Source organism: Erithacus rubecula (genome assembly GCF_903797595.1).
Source record: "Erithacus rubecula genome assembly, chromosome: 10".
Classification (NCBI taxonomy): domain Eukaryota; kingdom Metazoa; phylum Chordata; class Aves; order Passeriformes; family Muscicapidae; genus Erithacus; species Erithacus rubecula.
In genome coordinates this window covers 28,731,928-28,751,091 of record NC_136662.1, presented here as the reverse complement: position 1 = coordinate 28,751,091, position 19,164 = coordinate 28,731,928, and the positions used below count along the sequence as shown (strand labels likewise).

The window sequence follows — 19,164 nt, the reverse complement described above, 5'->3', positions numbered from 1 at the left end:
AGCAGGAAAAGTGGTGTTGTAGTCACTTCGGTGTGTCTCTTGCACTTCTCTGGGATGGGGGGGATAAGTCGAGCAGGGGCACTGCCAGCATGGGGATATCTGTGTGTGGAAGAGGCAGGAATGGGGGGGGAGGGGAGGGGAATGGGAGGGGAGCTGGGTGAGCAGGGTACAGACTGATGCTCAAATTCGGGCCCTGTGCTGGAAAAAAACATCTGCAAGGCTTTGGGTGGGGGAGCAAGACTGGGGTGGGACAGTTTCCCAATAGTTACAGCAGGATGAGAGCACCCAGTCTGAAGTGTTCACCATGTCACCTTAAACTGCCTTAAATCCTCCCCAGGCGAGAGTGAAGCCCATCACAAGGTTGAAAGAGCACATTGATAAAGACTTCTTGATGCAGAGCACCTTAAATCTCAACGGGGAGGCTGAAAAGTGCACCTGGGGAACTGCATGTAGGGAGGGGAAAGCCACATGTGAGATGGATCTAAGGGCTGGGATGAAAAAGTACAAATGCAGGCAGGTAACAGCTTATTAACTAAAGACAGAATGCACTGATTTGACTTTCTGGCCAAGTTATACCACAGAAAGAACTGCAGAAATTTGGTTTGATGAGAGAAGATGAAGTGTGGCTGGTAGAATTGCTAGAAACTGCATCTGACTCGGGGAACATCAGAGTAAGAGTCAAAATGCAGCTAATTAACAATGCATATCAAAGTAGGGAGACAAACTCTGAGCACACAAACAGCACCAGACAGATTTGTTTAAAACAGGCGAAAGCAGCACACACACACACCAAAACAAAACCAACCAAAAAAAACCAACCAAAAAAAAAAAAAACCCAAAAAAAACCCACAAAAAAAACCCCACAAACCCAAAAAAGCAGCTGATCAAATGCATCTGCTACCCATGATCAAAAAGATCTGAGTTTCTGAAAAACTGAAGATTTAGGGTCTGGACACGTTGGGTAAAAGATGCAGTGTGGAGGCTGGATCTCAGTCTGTATCTAAAATATACACAACACAAAAGCTTCTCACTGCTTTCTTCACCAATAAAGTACAAAGATGAGCTTGCCTTCATGAGCAAAATTAGATGCTACTGAGTGAACAGACACCAAGTCAACTTGTCATCACTGTAAATAAAAACAAACCAATGGCAAAAGATAAAGGGCTGAAATGAGTTTTCAGATAAAAGGGCCACCTGGGGAAAACAGAGCTGGTCACATCCAGAACAGGTTCATTCCCAAGTTTGCCAAGGAATTTGGCAAATCCTGCTTTGTTGACCAAGCATCAATGTGGTTTCCTGGGGACTGACTTGTTGCAGCAGTACACCACTTCAATATTGGAGGGCTCAGAGCATACTAGACAAATGTATTCAGAAATGCTTCAGGCACAGCTGATCTCACCTTGAGATGGGGAGAGACCAAGATTTGCAGACATTTTTTCAGGCGAGCCTGCAGGCTACCTGGTTGGGCTGGAATTGGAAGTGAGCTGATGAGCCCAACAAAAGACAACATGGCAGCTTGACCTCTACCCCAAAAAACATAAATACCAGCTTACAGCTACAAGTTACTCAGTTAAACAGAGCTCCTAGTCCAAAGAGACTTCATCACAGTCATGACCTTGTGGAGGCCAAAAGTTGATGCAAAAGGGACCTCCACCACCACAAGCCCTTCAGGCAGAGCTGCACTAAGCAGCACCTGGACATCAGGAACAGAGCGCAAAAAAGGAAATAAACTCTCAAACAACAAGCTGCCCTCATGATGGTTTGTGTGAACATGCTTTCTAGGCCCCTAAAAATAGTGGAAGCTGCAGGTAGGGATGGTGAAGTTGTGGTTTCAGCTGCAACCATTTCATGAAAGAGAAAAACTGACAAAGTTCAATGAAGAAACACAAATTACCCCAGTTTCAAGAGGCTTGAGAGAGATTCCTAAGGATGGTGACACTGCAGCATTGGAGCTTCTCAAGAGCCCAGAGAAGGGCAGAAGAACTTTGACAGTCCCACCATGGTCTAGGGCTGCATTGCATAGCAGAAAAAGAGAACTGCCAGCTTTCTCTGCCCCAAACAAAAATATTTGGAAATGCTGCATAATTTGCAATAGTCAACTCTGGTTTATAAGAAGAAACACAAGACAAGATGTCTGACCAGGTTTGAATCCTCTTGCAGGAGAAAAGAGAAAAAGCTCCTGTGGGACCATCAGGCCGGAGATAGGTCTAAAAAAGCAACCCCAAATCCCCCAGTGGAACAGAGGAGGTCCTGAGCACCTTTCAAGTGGGCATTACTGAGACCAAAGCTGGATCAGGAGATACAAACAGGCCCAAGGGGCTTCAGGAATATACTGGTTCTTATTGCCCTTGGCTTGCCTGTTACCATCTATATTTTTTCCCAATTTACTTGAAAGAAGCATCTTTTTCTTCACTTTGCCTTAAGAAAGTGTAGAAGCTAAATCAGGAAAAAGCTGGAGAAGAGCAGTGTGCATGGAACAAAAGTGTGAAGTTGCAGACCCACACTCAGGAGCAAAGGAAAAGCAGAGGGTCAGGAAACAAATGTTCCTCTGCAGTGCTTATCCATTTTTATTACTAGCCTCGATGTACAAAGTTATTTGACAATTCACTTTTGCAAGGTGGTGGGCCCAACACACTGCTCTGATGGAGGCAGAAGTTGGCACCAAAGCCATATGTGGCCCTGGGTGGCAGTGGCCTCTCTCCAGCCCACTGTGAGACACTCTTAAACACGACACCTCCCAAAGCAGGGAAATCCCTGGCAGGGGATATAACCTCCCACACATCCCAGCCCATCACTCAATGCCTCTTATGAGATGGCACAAAGGAGCTGGGGACATTCCTCTTGGCCACTGGCCCCTGGAGACAAACAGGACAAGGAGCTGTACTTCCCTACTCCAGCAGTGGTACCTTGCAGAGGTTTGGGGACCATCACCACACACAAAGCACATCCCCAGCATGGGGCCACCTGTGCCCTGGCTCAGGGCACGCAGAGCAACAATTTGTCTAACACAGATGGTGCTCCACACTGGGTTCAGTTAAATTGCCTTTAATATGATAAAAAGCAGAGAGGGGGCTGGAGATGGAGCAGCAGTGCTCTCCCCAGGGTCCCAGTTAAAAGGGACACAGCAGGGATCTGGCGCCGACAGCCCCTGCTGCTGCCACCCCCAGCACTGCAGCACGGCAGGGGAGATCCAACCCTGCCTTTGATGATTTTTCTCTTCCCACTGTGAAGACTAATAACTTCAGAGAGGGCATCCTGACACGTGCAGGGCCACCACCAATCCAGCTGCAGTGTAATGAGATCAGGGGGAAAAAAGGGTTTGGAGATGTCAGTGCATGTGGGACCTCTGAATTTGGGGATGTCTTGGCTTTCTGCACATACCCTCCAGCCAGTCCTGGGAGGCTCCAGATGCATGTCACAGACCCAGAGTTGAGGGATAGATGGAGCGCCCCCTTGAGGGCCACAGAGATGGGAACTTTCAGTATCTATCACCAAATTGCTGCTGAAACATCAGAAAAATTTCCTCTAGCACCTCCAGGTATGTAAGGCTCGGAGTAGATGGTGACTTCTCTGTTCCCTCAGCCACGATATCAAAGCAGTTAATTTTCCCAGTTTTCAATGGGGACCTCAGCCCAACCTCAGCCCTCCTCTGATGCCTCACACACCCAAAATGAAAGCCCTACAAAGCAGAGGACACCCAAGATGGTGCACACAAGAGTGGGAGGAACAGTCTCGATCTTTTCCAGGGGTGTTTACTCTAAAATGTGACAATGGTCTCTTGCACATCATTCCCGATTATCTCAAAGAACAGAATCCTTGCCTCCTGCAGACCTGCTGCAGAGCCTAGCTGTGTGCTGACCTTACAGTTCACCGAGGTGCCCCTAACTCTGCCATCCAAGGAGTCACCACAGCTGTGGTAATGAGCTGTGGAAGCCCAGCAGTTCCTGTGAGGTCACTCTGCATGTGAGGGCACTCCAAGCCTGGGCACTCACCCTGGTTCGTTCCCCATTCGTTCCGAATGCAGAGATGCTTGTGCACAGGGTCCTTCATGTAACCTTCATAGCAGAGACATTCCCCTGTGGAGACAGGGACATGAGGGACATGGGGGAACACACAGGCAAGGCTTTCCATGTGCTTCCCTGCCAAGTGCAGCCTGCAGCCACGCCAGGACACCAGGCAGCTGCCTACTGCACCTTCTCACCACAGCTGGGTGAGGAGGCAGAGGCGAGCTCACCAGCCCACCCCAGCCTCAGGAGCACTCACCAGTCTCGGGGTCACACTGGTGCTCACAGGGGTCGAGGAGGCGCCGGGCACAGAGGTCCAGGGCCCAGGGCCCGCTGGAGTTTTGCTGGGAGAAGAGGACGACCTGTGCTGGGTTCAGCCAGTCGCTGGCATCCAGCTGGCTGCCCTCCAGCAGGATGAACCGGCTTCCTGCCGAGACAAAGGGAGTCAGGGACAGCAACCTGCTGCTGTACCCTCCATCCTGTGATGGTGCCCTGCCTCCCATCCATCCCATGATGTTTACCCCCATCCTGTGATGGATCCCTGTCTTCTGCCCAATGGGATCCCTCCATCCCCCATTCACTCCATCCTGAGAAAGTACCCTCTGACCTCAACAGTCCCTTCTGTCCCACAAGGAGTCCTCTGTCCTGAGCCCATCCTGTCTGCCATATGACAGTTCCCTCCATGCCATACCTGTCTTCTCTATTCCCATGAGAGCTTTCCTCCATTCTGTGCCATTCCCCTCTGTCCCACAGCAGCTACTCTTCCTCCCACACCCTTCCCCTTGGTCCCACACTGACATCTGATCCCTCTGTCCCACAATGTCCTTCATTTCACAATGGTGCATTTAATGCCATACCACTCTCCTCCAACCCACAATAATCTCCTTGGCCCTATGCCCATCCCCTCCATCCTGAAGCCCTGTGCCCAACAGCCATCTTGTGCGTCTCTCTCCTGTCCGTGCCTATCCCCTCCATCCTGTACCACTCCATCCCTTGCTCCCACCATGGTACCTTCCACCTCACACCAATCCTCTCTGTCATGAACCACTCCCTCCATCCCCCTCTGTCTTCCACCCATCCCCTCTGTCCCATGTCCATAGCCTCACTCCCATGTCCATTCCCTCTGCCCCACACTGGTGCACCTATCCACACCTGTCCCCTCTGTCCTGCACCCATCCTGCCCATCATTCCCCCCCTCTCCTCCATCAAATCTTACAGAGTGGGGCAGGAAGAAATGGGTAAGACCATGTGGTGCTCACCATCAGCAATCAGGTGCTCAGGGACATGGAGGGTGATCTTGACAACAAGGGGCAGTTCATGTGGGAAGAGCACACCAGGCTGATGAACACAGCTTGTCACGCTGATGAGGGTCAGCGTTGTCTTGTTCACAGGGCTTCGGGGGGACCCCACTGCAAAACACAGGAGCACAGTCAAACCTGACACCTGTGGGACCAGGAAGATCTTTGGGTACAGCCAGGGGACCTCAGGATGCAGAGACCCTGCCCAGCCCCCTGGAAATCCAGCATCAATTGAATCAAATGGAATCACTTTGAAGAACATGAAGCGGCCTTTGCCATGGACTCTCCATCCCTCTCTCCCACTGTAGCCAAGATCCTCCTGATTCCCAGAGCCCTGGCTCTCCCACACCCTGCACTGCAGCATGCTGAGAACTTTGCAGCACAAGAGCTTTAAAGCAGAGCAGCGATATTAGGAAAAAAAGGTAAATGCAGCATCCTGGTTTTCTCCACTCCTTCGGGTTAATTTTGTCATGACAACAGGTTCATAGATGCTCTTGAAAAAGCAACAGAGAGACCTAACTGCTCAGGGCATGCAGGTCTTTGACTTTTAATCTTTCAGCTGAAAAAGCTTGCGTGGAAAACAAACTGGCTGGAGACAAAGCCTGAATCAGCCTTCCAGCATCAGCTGAAGGAGACGGCTCCCAGTCTTGCCACTCCCAGAAAAACAAAGCATTATCCAGCAAACGAGGCTCAACAAGCGAAAACAGACACTAACTTTCCTTGGGAAGAGGAAACCTCCCAAAGGAACAATGCAGGGCGATGGGGCAGACTCCTGCCCCATCCTCTGCTGCACACGCAGCTGGTATGTGCACAGTGCTGCAGCGGCATGGGAACGCACGGGCCAGCTTTGAAGTGTGTTCCTCATTAATATACACCAGTGCCCAGCAGAAGCCTCCAGCAAAACATCAAAATACATTTCATCCTCTGCTGAGAAACTCCACTGGAGAGCAACAGCAGCCTGCTGCAAAGCAGGGACTGGTGCCTGCCTGCGGCAGCTGGATTGCTCTTAGGTTTCCATCTTTTTGCCAATGCAAAGTCCCCCAACCCAGAGAAGCAGCAGCAAATAAGGCAAGAGGGGTCATGGCTCATCACCCACCGCTGCACCCGCACCCACCTCGGCTGCGCCTCCGGCTCCGCGAGGGTCTGTGTAGAAGGTCAGCTGGGGATCGGTGTCTGCCTCTGTCCCTGAGTCCCCCTCGGGGTTGAGAAAGGCTGAGCCAGCTGCAGGGGACACTGAGTGTAGTCATGGAGGGGTTGGCACCGTGCCACCCCAAACCTTGGCATCCTACCACCCTTCAGGGAAAGCCTTGCACTAAAGACCAGAAGCTTCATCTGCCAGGTGCAGCAGGGACTGCATCTGCTCCCCTTCCCACCACACAAAGCATGACCCCCCCACCACTGATTACCTTGCAACTTTTCCCCAAAGCTGTGCCAGTATCCTGCAGTATTTACTGGGGCAAGCACCATCGGCATCTTCGCAACCAACCAGCCCAACATCATCTGCATCCTTGCAGGCACCACATTTTCAGTTTCTCCCCACCCAAACCCTCTTTTCCATGCACTCTCCCACTCTGGTCCCATTCCTCCATCCCAGGAGAGGGTGGGAGGCTGGAATGTGGGAGGGTGCAGCCCGAGGCACCCGGTCCCCCCAGGGACCGCCCTACCTCGTGCTTTGTTGTTAATGCGCTTGCGCTGGCTGCTGGAGGTGTGGGACAGCAGCGTGGCCTGCTGGTGGTTGGAGTCCACGGGGCTGGTGGCAATGATGTTGTCCTTGTACTTGTTCATCAGGGACAGCTTGGCGTTATCGCTCCCTAAGCAGGAAGCAGAAGGCAAAATATTTCAGGGATAAAGATTTGTAAAACATGCAGGTGAGAGAAAGGTTTCCTTGGATTCACCTCCAGATCACCCTGAGGTGATTAAGGGGTGGAATGAGCTGAGCTGCCCCAAGTGCACACTCATGAACAGCTCAAATCCTGAAGAGGACTGACACCTCCACCAAACTAGCCAAAAGTTGAATTTTACCACTCAGCTTCTTAGGGCACTTCTTCATATGCAGGAGAGCTTTAGGCACACACGATGATCTTCCCAAACTATTGTCTCAATTGGGAAAGTTCTAGTTGGATGGCTCAGTTAGTGATATAACCAAAGAATAGGTTTGTTATAAGCCTCAAAGAATCCTTGCTGGTGACCAGAATACAGCGTTAACTCTGAATTATACTGATGACAGTTAAAAAATTGCTGAAGAAGACACCAGCAATCTGGGCATACAAAAGGAAAGTTTGGGGTCTCGATGGGATAGCACGGAGGGAACCCCATTCTGGTTCTCTGTCAGGCCGTGGAAAGCACAAAGTTGCACCGTCCCAGCCACGTCCCACTCAGCAGGACTGCCTTCAACTGGCTACAAGGTCTCCCAGCAATGGAAGTGCCTTCAGGATACCACCACCATTTCACACCCAACAAAAACGCAGAGAAACAGGGAAAACACATGCACAGAAGTGGGGAGAGAAGGCAAGCTTGAAGGAGCCAGCTCAGCCCACGCCCACCTGGTGTGAGGTCCATGCTGGCCTTCTCGTTTGCAGCCCTGCAGCGAGTCCAGGGTGCGGGTGACCTGGCTGGCGAAGTCCTCGCCGCCGTTCATGCACTCGCGCTGCAGGTGGTGCCGCAGGTCGGTGATGTCGTACTCGTAGCCGTCCAGGATGGGCGTCTCGCGGATGCTGAGCGTGCCGCTGGAGTTGTGGCCCTGCACGCGGGCGTTGCGCAGGCTCTCCCGCCCGTGGCCCCCGATCAGCACCGACGGGATGTAGTGGATCTCGTTGGCCGCCTCGGCGCTGGCGCTCTTCTGGGGCTGCGGCACGCGGCGCCGCTTTGCACCAGCGCCGGCGCGTGTAGAGGATCATCACCAGGCAGAGGATGGAGAGCAGCAGGGCGATCATCCCTCCCTGCGGGCACACACGGGAGCGGGGATCGGCCAGGGCCTGCCATCGGGCAGGGACGCCCACAGCGAACACCCCGGGGTGCTCCGGGTGGCCGAAGCAAAGGTGTTGCAGAGGGGAGCCTGATCACAAAGGTGTGCTGGCACCAGGAGCTCCCAGTGCTGGCCGAGGGCACCAGCTGGAGCCTGCCTCAGGCTGCACCGGTTTTGAAGTCTCCACCCGGGCGTGAAAAAGCAGCATTTAAAGCAAGGCATGTTTAGTTTCACCCTCCTGCCTTTGAAAACAGAGATCAGCTTTATTCCAGGCAAATGCTCCTACGGGCAACTTTTTCTGACCCATTTCCAACCAGTTTCAATGCTGTCACTCCCAATCCAGGCAGATTTTCCCAGGGTATCCGGCAGAAATTGCAGCACAGATTAAAAGAGATCAAAGCTTGAGACAGACAGATGACTGAAGTGCTGTTTGGGGAACACGTTTGGAGAAAGAGGCTGAAAAAGCTCCTGTCCCACAGGGATGGATCCCAAAACTGCACTGGCCCTGCCATCTTGCCACCATCCCCCAAGATCACTCTTCAAGATGTCACGGTACACAGATAGAGGATGCTGAGATGAAAGCCCCAAACTGGCCCCTTACACACAGTCTGCCAGGAATAATAACAATAATAACAATAAAAAGCATGTGGAGCCAGCTAAGAGCTCAGAGTCCATCCACAGCTCTGGTCTCCCTCCTCTTTTCTATGCAACAGGTGATCTTGAGAAAATAAAATAATAGTGATAATCTGCTCCATTAGGCTAAAACATTAAGGGAATTATTGAATGAGAAGCAGGAGAGGCAGCTGGAAAAGGAAGTTTAATGGCCACTACAGTTTAACCTACTTTCATTTCCAAAATAATGGAGCTGTGATGCACCTTCCCCGCCTCCTTCCCAACTTTCCGGAGGGCTGGCTGGCATCTTTCTGGCCAGGGAGCCAGAAAATCTTGCTGGGGCTGAAAACCAGCCCTGGATCACAGAAATAGAATCCTACAATGGTTTTGATTCGTAGGGACCTTAAAATTCACCTCATTCCAATGCCTTTGCCAACAGCAGAGACAAATCCTGTCCAGCCTGGCCTTTAACACTCCCAGAGATGGGGAAGCCACAGGTCTGTGCCAGGGTCATGCAACTTGCAGAGGGAAGAATTTCTTCCCAATATCTCCTCTCTGTATCAGTCTAATTCCACCCCTACATGCCTTGGTATAAAATGCCTGACATGGTTGTGCAGAATTTTTAGTGGCAAAGTGGAAGCCTAATTCTGTATCATGCTCCAATCCCTATGAACTCCTGTGATCCATGAATAAGTGGGAATCCATCCCCATTAGAGATGGCCTCCTCTGTCATGGTTCAGCATCACCCTAGAGAAAGTCCTGCAGAAGGCATGACAAGCAGGTAGGAGGAATTCCAGGGCATTGCTGGTTTTCCTTCACCCTCTGTATGCACATTAAATCCTCCCAACACAGCGAGCTCTGCTATGTGCCTGTGCTGGTGAACAGGACAGACCAAGCTGGAGCTCAAATCTGGTGGATGTTCATTTTTTTCAGGCAGTGGCTGTGGGTTCACAAAAGAGACTTGTTATTTCATTGAAATGAAACTTCTTCTGCCCCAATAGTCTGAGAGCTCAAATTATCCCTGAGAAAATCAGCCTGTGCACTCTTGAGATTTCAAGAGGCTCTGAGAGGAGCATGAAAACCAGAACTGAAGTCTCCCACACATACTGCCTATTGGAGAGGGTCAGACCACCACCCCATAGCCCTGTTTTCCCTCCACAGGAGCAGAGAAATCCCGTTCTTATTCCCCCCAGTGCAGTATCCATGTGATGGCTGTGAGAGGAGCCCTGCACTAGAAGGGTGTGGGAGTGGTCCTCACCCAGTCCATGAGAGACCTTGGTCACGATGGATACAATTCCTCACTCACACTTCTTCCCTTGGCAACCACAGGGAGAGAAAGAAAATCAGCCTTGAAAACGCCACGTGATCCTGACTCCTAGCACAAAAGCCAACTTCTGTTTGTCAGGGAATAAGGAGGCTGTTGGAGTGGAGAGTGATGGGGACAAAAGGGCAGAGGAGGACTCTGCATTTGCCCATTTTGGTATGACAGCAGTGAATTGCAGGTATCCTTTCCATCAGCTCAATAACAAGCCTTGATCTTGGGATAGAGCAGTGCCCAAGAGGACCAAGACCAATGGTGCAAGATGGTTTTGGGAGTGACTTTGCAAACCACTTTTTCCTTCAGATTAATCAAGTACAAATGAAGGAGGAGAAACCTGGCCTAGAGTGGCATTTTGGAAGAGCAATTGAAGCTCTTATTAGGGTAGACACCTCTGAACAGCCCGTTTGCAGCTTCAGCAACACAAGGTCTTCGGCTAATTATCTTCCAGAGGCACAAAAATTGTAGGATTCTTCAAATTTTTTCCAACACAACAAAAAAACCCAATTAACACACCACAGATCTTCCCCCAGCATACATATATCTCCTTTCTCTGCCTTTAAAACCTTGCCTCTGTGTAGCAGGGTGGAGTAGTGCAATCTTGACACATGAAACCATGGCCACAGGGCTGCCATGCTGATAAAAGTGGTGGTGACAGTGCCTGGTGGCACTGTGACATGGGCTGTGCAGCAGGGCAGAGGGCAGCAGGCACCATGCACTTTGCAGCAGAGCAAAGGGCTCATGGCCAGACAATGTGAACTAACCCTGGGTTAATGTGGTTGACACTTCAAAGCACAGAGCCCCTGGGGATAAAGGCACCCTGCAAACACGTTTTCAAAGTGATGCAAACTAAGGGAGAGGTTTCAAGCAGCCTGTGAAGGCACTTAGCATTCACCACTCAGAGAGGTGCCCAGGGCATCCTAACCACCCCAAAGGTGGGCACAGTTCCCCATCCTAGGGCAGCTGAAACCAGATGGGCAAATAAATGGCTTTTCAAAAGCAACTGTATTTTCTACAGGCTCCTGGACAGCTAAGGAGGGGCTGTTTTGCCATCACATACCATGACAGAGATGTGGAGGATCCTCAGCTCCTCCTCTGCAGACTCAGTCTGGGGTTCCTCTGTGGGGTCAAAGCCAGGCAGGTTGGGGGCCCCGTCTTGGTGGTGGATGTGGAAGAGCAACGTGCCGTTCTCCAGCCACTGCTGCCGCCAGCGCACCAGTGGGATGTCATCCGTGTTGCCTGAGATCTCTGCAAGAGCAAAGCTGGTCAGGGGGGAAACAGGGAGCACAGGGTTCATGGCACATGTTCAACTCTTCCCAAAAAAATGGCTGCAGGGACCAAAGGATGCACACCCTCCAGACACCTCCTCCCAGCAGAATGGCTGCCCCTACATAAATCACAACCTGAAGTGCTACAGCGGAGTAAAGCAATATTTCTGGGTATAATCTCCAAAAATCCAGCTGAGGTGCAGGGAGAGAGCACTTACTGACAGCAGTAACCCAACAAGGTCCTTCCAGCTCTAATTTGGACAGGCTTCACCTACGTGCTCTGTGTCAAACACAGCTTCAGACATTGGGTGCACAGGTTACAGGACAACTTCTCAGCAGTATGATGGGAACATTGGGATCACAACACAAAGTACTGCAGACAAAGTATTTACTATCCTTTGTGAACAGTGAACCATGAACATGGCCACGATTTCAGAGGTTTTTGGTTATCAACCATTTTTTACAGCTCTCCATCCAAGACTTAACCAAGAGGCCTGCAGAGCTTCTGCCCAAGCAACCCTATTTTCCCCAATTTAATTCCAAAGTTCAGGCCAGTAAGACAGATGGACAAAGCTGGGCTGTCATGGCAGTAGAGGACACCCAGGCAGGAAGAGCAGCTGAGGACAGGGACACGACACATGCTCCAGGACACTAGATGCTAAATCAAAACTAATTCACCTGGCTGGCTCCAAAATTCCCCACAGCTGGGTCACAGCCAAAGACAGGGTAACACCAACACCTCTCCCTAGGAGACATGGGCACTGTTTTAATCACTATCTCCCTCTCAGACCAGATCAACTTGATCACCATCTCACACCACCTTGATCTCAGCCATCAGCTCAAGACTGACTGCCTGTTAGTTATTTTTCATGAAAACAGAAGATTTTGTTGGGATAACTAGAAAAAACACAATGGGCTTCCCACTGAGGCAGAGCTTTCTCTCCTGTATCTGCCACATTGATGGCAATGAGAAAGTGCCTGTCACACTTTGCAAATTATCATCTTTATTTTGCTTGTTTCATGCTGCCTTCAAATGAAAACTGGAATTCAATTACAGTGCTGAAAAACAACATTTTAAATTTGCCATTAATTAATTTCATTAGGTTGCCTTAAGTGAGCTGGCTGCTGGGGGAGGTGGGGAGGGGGAAAAAATCTGCATTGAGAACCAGGTTCATCCTCCCATACTGATTTGATTAATCAGAGAAACATTAGACACAGCGAGTGAACTGGCAGATTGTCTGAGCTCAGCACAGGCCATGTTTCTGGCAGGGATCAGTGCACTTGGAGTGTCCTGAGCACAGGGATGCTGAGTGCTCCATGATGCTCATGGGAAGCAAAACCAAGAGTTAAGCCACCAGGAAGCCAGAAGCACTTTTAAAATTCCCTCTCTAACTGCTGAGCTGTATGTTTAGGGACGTGGATCCCCTTTGAAAAGTCGGTCCTGGAAGCTGGGAGGATTTGAAGCAGCTGATCTCTTCCTCTCCCACATGGTCTTTATTCATGGACTGAGAAGGGAAAACAAGCTTGCCCGCTTTCACAACTCCCCATGGCTTCTCAACTTCGTATGAACCAGCTCAAATGGAAGAAAACACTCTCCCTGCACCTGCCAGCTAACGTGAAATTAGAAGTAATTAAGGCAGGAGCATTTATGCACAGCAGGAATTCAACATACTGACATTTGGAAAAAAATGTAAATACCAGCATTTGCTTCATTGTAAAGAGGGAAAATAATAGATACTAAGTATGTGACATTGTGACATTTAGAAAGCTAGAGTTAGAGATGTTTTCCCTTTCACCTGACATATCACTGTAAAAGCAGCACCCTTCAACTCATTAATATTTGAGAAGAAATCCTTGATGGAAGTTATTTAAATGATTAATAGATTATCATAAATTTAAGCTTTAAAATAGGTTGTCATAATTTCAAATTTATTTAAACAGGCTTATTTTTTAAAAGAAAAATAGATTTCAATAAAAAATGGATTCTTGCTCTAGAATAGCACAATCCAACTAAAGAGCCTGAGCACGTTATCCTCTTTCATCAGACATCCCCATATAACCCTGCAGCTGCATTACACACAGGTCAGAAGTGCAAGACACGAAGGAAAACATCCCAGAATCAACTGCCATCACCCCAAACTGGCAAGCTATGAGCCCTGCACCACACTGCAGGACAAGGCTACTCCACATCTCTGCTCCTACCTGGCAAAGGCTCTTGAGGCAGTGCCTGCATGAGAGAGCTTCAGCCTTGGACCTTCTCCTCCTTTCCTCAAGTGTCCCAGCAACACAGCAGCTGCCTCTATCCTACTCCATTTCTACTTGAAAAATTTACACATGTAAATGCTTCCCTGCATCCGTGAAGCTCTCCTGGAGTTTGGTTTATGCAAGAACTAAGACAAGATCAAGACCAAGCTTCCTCCCCAACACAGCAACTCCTTACTCTCTCTTCTCCCAATCCAACAGATTTCCCTTTTCCCTTTATTTTGCTCTCCAAGCAGACATCACCACCTGGTGAGAGATGCTGTGGTGACCCATGCAGCCAACTGGGATGATTCATCTGGATGTCATAGGGTCTCAGCTCTGCTACACAGCTGGCAGGTGTCACACCTGCTGATCTGTTCATACAGTGGGACCAGGATGTCCCAGAGGAGCAGAAAAATGGGCAAAAAGCCAAAAATAAAATTTAAAAAATGGTTGAGGGAGAGGATAATTTCAAGTTCAAAGTTTGAAAGATATTGATGAAAAGCCTGGTCCTTGCATGGCTTTCATTACGGCCTTGGATGGGAAGCCATTAGCACTAGTATTAACTTCTTGCACCTCTGTTAAAAAATAGCCTGTCTGAGTCAGAGGTTAATGACAGCAGGAGGCCACTAATTAGGTTGTGCCACATTCACCTGATATCAAATGTGGCCCAGGTCTTTCATATCTGCAGGAGCGGCAGCCTCCAAAGGCCCCAGCTGATGCTTTCAGTGGCTGCTCCCCTCCCAGACCATCTGCAAGGGGAGGGACTGGGGAAAGAAAGGTTCCACAGGAGCAATTTGAGGAGAGGACAAAAAAACAGACTGAAGGTGCTGGAGGTGTATGGATTTATACCTGCTTCATTCTTGATTATCACAGAGCCTCATTTCCCTTGGGACAGCTGTGCCACACAAACCAACCCAGTCCTTCTGGATGCCCTGATTTTGGGAGGCAACACCTCTGCCACAGCCCAATTGTGCACCTGAGCTGGTGCAACATCAAAACCAAGGCCCATGAGCCTGGAGCTTACCTGGACCTATTGCCATGTCCTCATTCCCCCACTGAGATCTGGCATGGTGGCACACAAGGAGAACAACTCTCCTTAAAAACATCAGCATGATGATGAAAAAAAACCCCAGCAAAACATTTTCCTCTCCATTTGGAAGCATTTTGCACTAATAGATGACTCCAATAAGTCAAATGAACTCTGCCATAATGCTGGTCTCCACAGACTCATTTCATACAGCCAAGCACAGATTTTGACTTGGACTTGCATTTCCTTGTTAACACTTAAACCTGCCTTATTTTCCATCTGGAACCTGTGTTTTTATTTAAGTTTCCCATTAGCTAAGGCTTTTGCTCCATGTCTAAACCACACACATCCTTTAAAGGGCTCAAACTCAACTAAACCAAGCCCTGCACTCCTCTGAGGGTCTCCAGTGTCTGAAGTGACTCAGGAGATCTTCCCACCATGAGCTGGGACCTCAGTCCTTGATTTCTACCAATTCAGATGTCAAAATGCTTATCTTGATACTTAACTCATTTATACTTCCAGGGTTTTAGTGACACATCATTCATGGGGTAATATTCATCTTTTTATGGACCTGCTTAAAAAATTCACATTCATCACTGACTACCCGTATTTAATTTGTATTTTTTCCTGTCTCCAGTCTCAGGTAGGAAAACCAGCTCATTCTGCAGGTCATTCTGCCTTTTCAAGACAATCCAGCTTTTCCATACCAGTAAACATAAACCTCACTGTATATATTAGGAACCTGCTTCATGGGAGACGGCCCCTGGGAGAAAATCTCCAAAGGACTCATAGATAAGGGAGGACATAAAGGTTGGAGGAAAAGGCAGGGTGATCTCCCTGGAGCCACTCTCAGGCTGGGTCAGAGAGGTCACTGCACTACAATGCCTACCATGATGTGCCACAGCATGGCTGACAGGTACCCAGGCTTCTCCTTGGAATGCAGGGTGCCTTTGCTTTTGGGAAGGTCACCAAGGAGTTACATTCCAAAGCTGTAACCACGCTTTAGCCTTGAACTGGGATTTTTGTCCCAAATATGCCAAAGCCCTAAGCCCTCCCTTTCTTTAACAGCAAACCCTCCATCACTCTGGGAGTGATGCTGAACTGCATGACTGTTTTTGAGCAAAGGACACTGATTCATCACTAGTGGGCCTGAGCTGGCCAGGTTTGCTGTGCAGATGCTGATTTTACACTGACAGCCCCCAGTGCCCTGCTCTTCCCTGTTAGCCCAAGGACGTGCCCAACCACACCGGTGTGACATTCCCCCCAAAGTCATTCTTTCCACCACGTTTGTCAATACTGACCTAAAGCTGGGGGAAAACTACAAGCAGATTGGGACATTTGCTGGTGTTTGATTTTCACTCTTGTGTTGTTACATTGGTCCCATCTGCTCTAACTGTGAACTACAGAGGAAATGTGGGAAGAGAAGCAAATCCACCTCCCGATCCAACACTCAGGTAACACGGTCATGTTTAAAACAACCCAAATGCTCACCTACAACAGGGAGCAAAAGGAAAATAAAGAAAATGTGTGACTACACTTCCAAGATGCCATGCTGATATAAAAACCCCAGAAAGGACCACATCTGTAGTTGATATCTCACCCTGCAATGCTGACATGTCACCTCTTCCAGAGGGAAAATCAGGTCTCCATGGAAAGGGTCCAAATGATGGAGAGGCTCCTAGTCAGCCATGGAAAATTACTGCCCTGGCTAAATTGTCTCCCAGAAAATCAGTGAGAAGGAGGGCACAAACCTCTCAGTTCAGATGTTGCTCACCTGTGATCTGCAGAACTCCACCAACACAACCACTGTCACTCCAAAAGGGTGAGCAACTCAGTAAGAAAAACCTGCCAGAGGAAAACCCAATTTCTTATAAAAGCTCTTGCACACCAAGGAAATTAAAGACCAGTAAAGTCTCCAGGGCACTTCGTTAGAGGAACCAGTAGGTGCATCAGTAAATATGGGTCACCCAACACTGTAAGCCAGTAGATAAGGGTGATCCAGTTTGACAGACTGATTTCAAAGAGCTCTTGTCAAAATCCACCCTCAAAGTTTCCCAAAGCACCAAAGTGGTGTTGGGATAAGAAGGAAAGTCATCTTGAAGCCCTCCAGGTGGGGCAGGAGTAAGGCTTTAGTTTTCACAATGAAAGGAGGTTACCAAGAAGCCCCATGGAGATCTCTGTCAGGACCTTGGCTGCTCAGAAACACTCTGGAAGAGGAGACAAACAACAAAGTTGGTCACCAAGGCTAAATTTAGTCTTCTCAAAGCTAAAGCTGAGAAGTGCAGGAGGAAAGCAGGCAAGGAAGTAGGCAGGTGAAACTGAACCTTGGTGAAAGCAAGCTGATGATGTGGAATCCTGCAAGTGATATTCAGGTCAACCATCTCGAAACGGAGGAGGCAAAGCTTGGAAGGTTTGGAGGAGGGGTACAAGAAAGATGAGATGTTGTAAATGGCTTTGTCAAGAGGAGAAATCAACTGTGTTAGGATATCTCAGTAAAGAAACCAAACAACAGAATGAGGACATAGAAAGCCCATAAAACCATCAGGTCCATGGAGCAGTGGGAAAGGCAATGGTTATTCACTCTTTCTCACTTTGTAAGGATTTATTCGTGTAAAAACCAACAAAAGGTCCTTTTTCATCCACCCTAAAGTATCAAAGGACTGTGAAAGGTACTGAACTCAGGGGAGACAGAGCCACCAGCAGCTACTGAGCCAGATAGCTCAGAGGTACATCCCAGGTCAAGAAATCCCTGCAGCACAGATCTGAGCATATATGGATATCCTGCAGTTTTTTGTTGGTTTTTTTTCCCCTCAATTATCTGTAGGTGTAGAAGAAAAGATTATAGGCAACCTCACCCCTGATAAGCCACAGTTACCACGATAATTACCAAAGAAAAGGAAAAGCCTTGCCCTTAATGGGTGATAGCTGTGATTAATAAAGATAAGTGTGATGAAAGGGGTGGGTTGGCTGGCTGGGGGATCTTGGATGCAGAGGGTCTGGGGAAAGAGGGCCTTGAGGAGGTAGAGGAGCTCTGAGGAAAGAAGAATGATCTGGAGAGACACAAAGAGGAATGAAACAAGGAAGAGAGTTGCTGCAGTAAGAGATGTGCTATGAGGTCAGTCTGGGTCTGATGGAGGCAGAGCTCTCTTGGAGCCTGCAGTCATAGTTGAGCTGGGTGAAAGCTGCATTCAGAGTCTGCAAACCAATACCTGCAGACATAGTCCAGCAGAGCTGGACCCTACAGTAGGAGGTTGCTGTAGTCAGAGTCAGGATGGCTAAGCTGTAAAGAGGAATAAACTGGGATCCTTTTCATGCTGCTGAATGAGAGTCTATCTTGGCTCCTTTCTACCCCTAAGGAGAGGTTGGCTGCAGATGCCAAGGAACAAAAACCCACTACCCCCACACTGCCCAGTCTCTTGGGGTTCAAGAGTGGCAGCAAAGCCAGCTTTGTGCTACCCAGGTCACCATTCAAGGATGCATCCTTGTGTCCCTTTGGGAGCATCTGAGACCCTCTGCTCCCCCTAGCACTGCCTCATGGAATAAGGGGGTACCCCAGGGCATCTCCCTCCTACTGACAGAGCCTCTTAACACCCAGCCAGAAACTGCCTCTTTCCAAAGCCCAGCCCCCTGTGCTGTCAGACCCTACAGACCCAAGATACTTTCCAAGATTCCCTTCAGCTTTACAATCCAGCCAGCAATTTTCACGGGGAGGCAGAGGACTATTTATATCCATCACAGACTGGCAGGGGAGGTAATGGCTGGCCACTCCAGCCCATCTGCCAGGCACTTACCAGAACATCAGAGCATATCGTACAGGGGAGGTCAGGCAGTGGTGGTGGGACCAGTAGGGGGCATGGGGGGTGCTCTACAGTGATGATATGGGCTGCACCTCAAGGGTGAGCTGCAGCTCACTCCTACACACTCATCTGTGTAAGTGCTCATTGTGCTGAGGCTGGGAGGTCAGGAAAATTAGATGTTATTTTGGCATTTCTGTGCTTAGCAGGGGCAACAAGCACAGCTACTTGTTCATTTCCCTGGGGGGAGAGCCATGACTTGCTGGTTATCTGAGACATGGGATGGCCCTCCCAGGGAGTGAAACAGGACCAAAACAACCTTGTCTGCTCTCCTAGCCACACCTAGGCCAAAGAGGTGATCTTCCTCTTCTTCCCATCTGCCCTGGAGGAAACAATGCTCATCTCAGGGGAAGGGATGGAGAAAGCAGGCATGGGCTGACCCAGCTGTAACCTACCATCATAAATTCTTAGGTGCTTAGGAGCTCTCACATGATTTCAAGCTTCATTTTTGAGTTTGTGGGGAGGCTTTGAAAGATGGAAAAGGCAGAATTAAAAGGAAAAAAAAAAGGATGTAGAAGGAGAAAAACTGTGCATCTTGAATTTATCACTCTTCAAAGAAGAGCTTGTCAAGATG

The 19,164-nt window shown here is 49.2% G+C and overlaps 1 protein-coding gene across 1 annotated transcript in view; it reads right to left on the bottom strand.

Annotated features, from left to right (window-relative positions):
• Positions 1-19,164, bottom strand: part of ASTN1 (astrotactin 1) — a 54,373-nt gene that overhangs the window by 21,820 nt on the left and 13,389 nt on the right. Inside the window, 12 exon segments of the mRNA XM_079314633.1 lie at positions 3,989-4,076; positions 4,264-4,431; positions 5,264-5,311; positions 5,314-5,347; positions 5,349-5,413; positions 6,417-6,440; positions 6,443-6,523; positions 6,967-7,113; positions 7,846-7,876; positions 7,878-8,168; positions 8,170-8,241; positions 11,258-11,445. Of these exon segments, the coding sequence (XP_079170759.1) occupies positions 3,989-4,076; positions 4,264-4,431; positions 5,264-5,311; positions 5,314-5,347; positions 5,349-5,413; positions 6,417-6,440; positions 6,443-6,523; positions 6,967-7,113; positions 7,846-7,876; positions 7,878-8,168; positions 8,170-8,241; positions 11,258-11,445 (1,237 nt within the window).